The sequence below is a fragment of the Ascaphus truei genome, chromosome 10, assembly GCF_040206685.1.
Source record: "Ascaphus truei isolate aAscTru1 chromosome 10, aAscTru1.hap1, whole genome shotgun sequence".
In the NCBI taxonomy this organism is placed as follows: domain Eukaryota; kingdom Metazoa; phylum Chordata; class Amphibia; order Anura; family Ascaphidae; genus Ascaphus; species Ascaphus truei.
The window spans coordinates 63,487,068-63,495,499 of record NC_134492.1 but is presented as its reverse complement, the minus strand read 5'-3'; the positions used below and the strand labels follow the sequence as shown (position 1 = coordinate 63,495,499).

At 44.0% G+C, this 8,432-nt stretch overlaps 1 protein-coding gene across 1 annotated transcript in view; it reads left to right on the top strand.

Annotated features, from left to right (window-relative positions):
* Nucleotides 1-2,429: 2,429 nt before the first annotated feature.
* Nucleotides 2,430-8,432, top strand: part of LOC142504014 (putative ferric-chelate reductase 1) — a 68,826-nt gene continuing 62,823 nt past the window's right edge. Inside the window, exon 1 of the mRNA XM_075617104.1 lies at nucleotides 2,430-2,642. Coding sequence (XP_075473219.1) covers nucleotides 2,640-2,642 — 3 coding nt within the window. The 5' untranslated portion in view covers nucleotides 2,430-2,639. The remainder of the gene's footprint in view (nucleotides 2,643-8,432) is intronic.

Below are 8,432 nucleotides of genomic sequence, written 5' to 3'. Positions count from 1 at the left end.
CCTTAGCAGCACGCTCCTAGAGGGCAACACTACTATGGTGTAATTGAATATATTCAGCCAATCACCTGCAACTGCTTATTGAGCAGTTTGTGGCAGGCCAGCCCCTCCTCTTCTAGGTATATAATCTCCTAGCAAGGTCCCCTTATTCCACTTCACTTACATGTGAGTATCTGTACTGGTATATACCAGTTTTTAATTGCACTAGGTTATATAAGCATATGCTTTGATATTTTAACCCCTTCTGGGCTTATTTCACATAACACTAGTATGCATTTAGCGTAGGGACCTGCTAAAGAGACTTACCTTGACGTGGTTAGCAGGCTTGGCATTATTTGATCAAAGGATGTATACCAAAAGTCTCCTTCTTTCTTATAGGTATTTACACCAAACATATATTTATATTCCCCATTGATTGCTATCCCTAAGGGAGAAGCGCAGGGATTCACTTTATGTTTTATAAATAAACCGAAGAATATATATATTCTGTAAATTATATTATTATGATTCGGAAAAAGCATATGATTCTGTCTACACCTCCGCAGTCCGTGGTTAAGAAGACACAGTGTTGAAGAAGTGTACATATAAGGGATGTCCCCTGCAGGGATTGAACTCTGTTCGCTCTCGCTCCCAGCCAGGAGTTCTGTCAGTTCGCCACCGGGGATGCTGTTGCCTGCTGTAGAATTCTGTAAAGGACTCTCTGAAAAATACAAATTGCCTCATTTCCTGCACCTGTCTCCTTAGCCTCAGCCAGACCTATATAAGACCTCCCCTTCCTGCTCCAAGTTGCCTGTTTTACTGTGGTTCTTCAAGCCCGCTGCCACTGCTCGTGTTTGCTCCATTCCAGATCTTTTTCGGACTTCACTTCGCTGGCCTCTCTCCAGCCCTGTTCACCTTATGGACCTCCTCTCTCTGTCTGTCGCTGATCATCCTTTGCCTACTGCAAGCCCTGACTTCTTCCTTCTTGACCATCCCTACCCACCTGCTGGCCTGTCCCAGACACTGGACTTCAGCCCCTCAGTTGCTCCCCGTGACAGTAAATTGATATTATACCAACCATTTACGAGAATGCCACATTCACCATTGGATTACATGAAAATACAATCAAGATAAAGATCAGCAGGAGAGTGCGGCAGGGAGACACCGTTTCACCAAAGCTTTTCACATAAACACTTGAAGTTTTGTTTGAGACATTAGATTGGGAAGAAAAAGGAATCAAAATCTACAGTGAGTATTTGAGTTACTTACAATTTGCAGATGACGTTGATATTTTGGTCCAGATGACCTCCAGCAACAAATTGAAGAACTCGCCTAACCAAGTAAGAAGGTGGCCTCCGTATGAACCTCAGCAAGACCAACATGATGTCCAAGAAATGTGTCAAGTCTGCAAAGATCAATATAAATGGAATAGAACTAGAAGAAGTCGAAGACCATGTCTACGTTGGCCGGCAAGTTACAAAGAATGGGAACCTTTTGAATGAAATCAACCGGAGAATGAAGATGGGATGGAGGCGTTTAGAAGAAACAAGGCAATCTCTCAATGGAACCTTCCATGGTGCCTCAAGAGGAAAGTTTTCTGTCTGTTCACGTATGGATATGAAACTTGGTTCCTAAATGTGAAGATAATTGAAACGCTTTAGACAACTCAAAGAAGTATGGAGAGATGCATGCTGGGTATTACCCAAAGAGACTGGAAGAATAATGAATGGGTTCAAAACCAAAAAAACATCTGTGAATTCAGCGTAAGGGCGAAGAACTTAAAATGGCGGCGGGCCAGATATATCGCAAGAAAAAATTGCCATTACCAGACAAAGATGGTATTCAACTGGATTCCAAGACAGATTAAAAGACCAAGATGACGTCCAAAAGTAAGATGGGAGAATGGGATGAGACAATGTGTTAGAGCTACTTGGAGAAGAGAGGCTGTAACCGCAGTACCTGGGAGATCATTGGGGAGGCTTCATCCAGCAGTGGGGAGACAAGGGCTGAAGATATATATATTGCAATATCTCAATAAAGAAGATATACTGGGAAATGAAGTGTATAATTATGAAGTAATTAGTAATACATAAAAAAGACACGATAATTATTACTGCTAATGGTTATACAGATTAACAAGTGGAAGTGAAACAAGGCAAGGTGACTTCATCCTGGGAAACTGGGTTAAAATTTGGGAGGGGACTCCTGGGTGTGGTGAACTCCTACACAAGCTGAGCATCCTCATTTATATACAAGAGGATTTCATTGTATTCGGTGAGCAATGATAATAATTTGGGAATTACATGTAGGAGTTGTGGGAAAATAAATCACAATACAACATCCGGCCATCAACCTACAATATCTATTCACCCTTTTATCTACCTATAGTACCAGCTATCTACATACAGTATCCATCTACCTACCGTACCAGTCATCTACCTACAGTATCTATTCACCCTTTATCTACCTACAGTAACAGCCACTGAACTACAGGGTCCATCTATCCATCTACCTTCAGTATCCTTCTTTCCATCAACCTACACTGTCCATCAATGCAATCTGAGGAGGTGTTAAGTCTCTCTTTAGTTCCTCCTTCCTCTCACTGAGAGCTGCTATGATCACTCCTCCAGACTCTAAGTGACCAGTGACAGACGCAAGGGGACATGGTGAGTACCAAATAGCACCCTCATGATTAGGGACAATGCAGTTCCAGAGTGACAGCTCAGGAGATACATTTCATAGCCTGTATTTCATTTTACCAAGAGCTAGTCTCCTCTACCTGTTATATACTGTACATACATATCATTCACTTCTCCCTTTGTTTAGTACTAATGTAACACTCACATCTCTCTGTGCACTGTATAAATGTAACACTCACTTCTCTCTGTGCACTGTATAAATGTAACACTAATTTCTCTCTCTGTGTTGTATAAATGTAACACTCACTTCTCCCTTTATGTTGTATAAATGTAACACTCACTTCTCTCTGTGCACTGTATAAATGTATTACTAATTTCTCTCCCTGTGCGCTGTATAAATGTAACACTCACTTCTCCCTGTGCGCTGTATAAATGTAACACTCACTTCTCCCTGTGCGCTGTATAAATGTAACACTCACTTCTCCCTGTGCGCTGTATAAATGTAACACTCACTTCTCCCTGTGCGCTGTATAAATGTAACACTCACTTCTCCCTGTGCGCTGTATAAATGTAACACTCACTTCTCCCTGTGCGCTGTATAAATGTAACACTCACTTCTCCCTGTGCGCTGTATAAATGTAACACTCACTTCTCCCTGTGCGCTGTATAAATGTAACACTCACTTCTCCCTGTGCGCTGTATAAATGTAACACTCACTTCTCCCTGTGCGCTGTATAAATGTAACACTCACTTCTCCCTGTGCGCTGTATAAATGTAACACTCACTTCTCCCTGTGCGCTGTATAAATGTAACACTCACTTCTCCCTGTGCACTGTATAAATGTAACACTCACTTCTCCCTGTGCGCTGTATAAATGTAACACTCACTTCTCCCTGTGCGCTGTATAAATGTAACACTCACTTCTCCCTGTGCGCTGTATCAATGTAACATTCACTTCTCCCTGTGCGCTGTATGAATGTAACACTAACTTCTCCCTGTGCGCTGTATAAATGTAACACTCACTTCTCCCTGTGCGCTGTATAAATGTAACACTCACTTCTCCCTGTGCGCTGTATAAATGTAACACTCACTTCTCCCTGTGCGCTGTATAAATGTTACACTCACTTCTCCCTGTGCGCTGTATAAATGTAACACTCACTTCTCCCTGTGCGCTGTATAAACGTAACACTCACTTCTCCCTGTGCGCTGTATAAATGTAACACTCACTTCTCCTGTGCGCTGTATAAATGTAACACTCACAGAGCTTTTCCGTAATGTGTAATACATTCTTTCAGACATTCACAGTACCGCTGCTGTATTGCTGTACTCTGCAGCTGTGTATTAGCTCTGGTAGTAATGGGAGCATTTCCAGTATTCACACCCACCCTGCTGTTTGTTCATGGGAAACCCCAGTCACTTAAAGGAGCAATTCATGTAATATGGTACATGTCTGGGTTTTTTTTTTAATTTTTTATAAATCAGTCCTGTAATATTAGATACTGTACTTACTACATTTTTTAAATTCAACTCTCAATGCCATTTTTAATGTGTTTTAATACACTGAGCTTCTTCTGATTTCTATAGCAGGTTTATCCCACCTCCCCAGCAGTGCAAGGTCTTTGCAACACTTTCCTGTTTCTAATCATTTGTTGCCAATGTTCCCAGCAGTGAGAGCAGCAAACTGTAGCAATAGATAATGTTACCTTAGTAATATCAGGCTACGTTGTAGCTGCTGATTTACCGTGACTGAAGGTATGATTGAAACTGAAAGGTAGCCATTTAGTGAAACCAGGGAAAAAGGATCTTTGTTGATCGATTATGGGAGAATGAATTGATCGGCAGCTCAGGAAATACGTTTTCAATAAAGGTAATCAAAGGTGGCATATATGAAAATGCCACTTGATTTGCCGCTTTAATGCAGCGATGCTAATTCCCCTCCTTTTAGATGTAATGTGTGTGGCAATGTATAACTCTACATTCTTACATACAGTAAGCTGCAATTGTTTGGTGCTCCTGTTATAAATCTGTAACAATCCTGATTGTGTGCCTAATAAAATGGCCGCCTTCTTACTGTGTGCTGCAGGCTGTGACATGCTGCAGCTGCAATGTAACATTATATTACTAAGTGTAACATTATTGTTACAGATTTCAGAGTACTAGATAGTATGCTGTAGGGAACACAGCAACAGATCTGTTTGTGATACTTTGTTGGCAAAGGGTAGAGCTCAAAAAAGATGTGTCAGAGCATGTTTGAAAAGAGGAAGTTGATCTGACTTTCTAAATGGTTGCTGTGGCAACCAAAGGAAGATCAGTACATTAAAAAAATCATTGCAAATAGCATTAGGATTTTAAAATTATAAACAGTGTATCTAATACTACAGAACAGATTGATAAAACATAGGATTTTTTACATTTTGCGGCTTTAATGATGGGCCGTTTATTGCTCATAAAGAAATCTTTTATACCTTGTATCAATCTGTTACATAGTTACATAGTTACATACTGTAGTTACATAGTAGATGAGGTTGAAAAAAGACGTACGTCCATCAAGTTCAACCTGTGCTAAATTTAGACAACAGATACTTTATCCTTTATCTATACTCATATCATCCAATGATATCTCATAAGGGGAAAAATAAATTCCTTCCTGACTCCAAAAATTGGCAATCGGATTAATCCCTGGATCAACATCCTTCCCATGTTTACTTATTTGGTATATCCCTGTATACCTTTCCCATCTAAAAAGATGTCCAACCTTTTTTGAACAAATCTATTGCATCTGCCATCACAGTCTCCATGGGTAATGAATCCCACACTGTAACTGCCCTTACTGTAAAGAACCCTTTCCTTTGTTGCTGGTGAAATCTCCTTTCCTCCAAACTTAAGGCTACGCTTATAGTGCCGGCGACAGCGACGTCAGGCTGCGGTCGCTGGAAAAATCAAATTGAGATGACTTCCAGCAATCGCGACGGCGGCAATGCATTTGATTTGCCGCGACGTCACGTCGCTGTCCTTGTCACCGGCACTATAAGTATTTATTTATAAAATATTTTACCAGGAAGTAATACATTGAGAGTTACCTCTCGTTTTCAAGTATGTCCTGGGCACAGAGTAAGACAAATAATACATGGTTACAAGTACAGTTACATAAATGAGCAGGGTATACATTATATACAAGACATTGCATGCACAGTTAAAGATAGTGTAGCCTAAGGGATGGCCCCCGAGTCCATTGTACTGTCTTTGGGATAAATAGTTAATTTGAAAGCTCCTTGTATTGTCCCTGAATATATTTGTATATAGTTACCATATCCCCTCTTAGACGCCTCTTTTCTAATGTAAATAAGTCTAATTTAGCTAGCCTCTCCTCATAAGTTAGATTGTCCATCCCCTTTATTAATTTGGTGGCTCTTCTCTGCACTCTCTCTAGTTCCAGAATGTATTTTCTTAGGATTGGTGTCCAAAATTGTACTCCATATTCAAGGTGTGGTCTTACTAATGCTTTGTAAAGGAGCATCATTATGTTAACTTCCCTTCCATCCATTGCCCGTTTAATGCAAGATAAGATCTTGTTTGCCTTCGCAGCTACTGCTTGATATTGGGCACTATTACTAAGCCTGCTGTCTACAAGCAATCCTAAATCCTGTGAAATGGAAGTAAAAGGCTCTAGCTGAATGAGTCTACAGTGGGAGAGGTGGAACTTGACCACAATATATTTTTCTGCTGCTTAGGTAGATGAAAGGGTGTATTCAATTCCCATTAAATAAATAGAAGAAACACATACCCAAGCGCATGAAATGGTATCATAAATGAGAACCACAGCTCTCTAGAGGTTAATTGTATTCCAAGTATGACCGCAACATAGACATGTATAGTACAAAATATTTATTCTAATGAAAGACAATAATAAAAACAATCAAAAGATATACTTTTTTAGGTATATCCCAGCTGGGTGCAAGATTGACCACAAACTTTAAACAACCAAAAACAATAAAAAAATAACCTAGCATGGATCTTTAGACAGCAATAACCCTCTTAAATCCACATAAGAGGATAGGAAAAAAGACATTTCCAAATGCGGGTTTTTGCTGTATTACAAAGATATATGCAGGCATATAGCACAGTAAAACAATTATTCATGTACAGTATAGCTGCTATATTGGGCATCCTAAATACATATACAATGTTTAAATATACCGCCGCTGACCTGCAAGATGGTTATTGCTACCAGTGTAGTGATCACAATGTCAGCCCTTCTCTTTTAGGAGATAGCTTAGTATAGTATTTTTGATATATATTGGCTCTTATGAGCAGGCAGATTCCATCACAGCCAAACAGGATGCTGTCCCAATGCAGGGTGTTGTTTAGGTAGCAGAAGTTATACAAGTTTACCAGTTGATGCCAGGTGAGAGAATATGTATCCGTCTGTTGCGGTTTGTTTTGATGTTCTACACCAGGCATGTCAAACATGCGGCCCGCGGGCCGCATGCGGCCCACAACGGATATTTTTGCGGCCCGCTCACAACCAGCGCAGGTCGTGTGTGTCGGCGAGCGCGTGGGCGGCGGTTAAAAGTTTTAGCCGCGGGAGTAGCGAGCGCGGGTGTGGGGGAAGAGAGTAGCACGGGCGGAAGTAAAATGTGGCCTGCAGGGGCTGGAGGCGTACGGTGGCCGGGTGCAGTCAATCTGCACTCGTGCCGTGTGTGGGAGGACACGGGGGCGGAGTCAAAACCCCGACGGAGACATTCTCCTTGAAGCCTGGTAAACACGTGTGTGTGTGTGTGTGTGTGTGTGTGTGTGTGTGTGTGTGTGTGTGTGTGTGTGTGTGTGTGTGTTTTTTTTTTCCTCGTGTGTGTGTGTGTGTGTGTGTGTGTGTGTGTGTGTGTGTGTGTGTGTGTGTGTGTGTGTGTGTGTGTGTGTGTGTGTGTGTGTTTTTTTTTTCCTCAGGCTTTCCTCTCCAGCACTGCAGCATGTGCCATGTGTGGGATGTGGAGAGCACAGCAGGGGCGGAGCCAACTCCCCGGCGGAGACAGCTTCAGAGACGTCTGTGGGACTGCCTCCTGCCTGGGAATAAGGTAAGGACAAGATGCTGATGGGGCATGGGGGCCAGCCTGGGGTCACCCACCCGACCCCTGTCACCCCCTGCCCCTGTCACTCCCTGCCACCCCGTGCCACCCCCTGCCTCTGTAACCCCCTGTCACCCCCTGCCTCTGTCACCACCTGTCACCCCCTGATGCTGTCACCCCCAGTCACCCCCTGCCCCTTTCACCCCCTGCCTCTCTCACCCCATGCCACCCCCTGTCCATATCACACCCTGCCTCTGTCACCCCTGTCACCCCCTGCCTCTGTCACCCCCTGCCCCTTTCACCCCCTGCCCCTTTCACCCCCTGCCCCTGTCACCCCCTGTCACCCCCAGTCACCCCCTGCCTGTCACCCCATCACCCCCTGCCCCTGTCACCCCCTGCCCCTGTCACCCCCTGCCCATCACGCCCTGCCCGTCACCCCCTGCCCCTGTCACCCCCTGCCACCCCGTGTCACCCCCTGCCACCTCCTGCCTCTGTCACCCTCTGTCACCCCCTGCCCCTGTCACCCCCTGCCTCTGTCACCCCCTGCCACCCCCTGTCCATATCACCCCCTGTCACCCCCTGCCCGTCACCCCCTGCCTCTGTCACCCCCTGTCAACCCATGCCCCTGTCACCCCCTGCCTCTGTCACCCCCTGCCTCTGTCACCCCCCGTCACCCCTGCCTCTGTCACCCCTGCCCCTGTCACCCCCTGATGCTGTCACCCCCTGCCACCCCGTGTCACCCCCTGCCACCTCC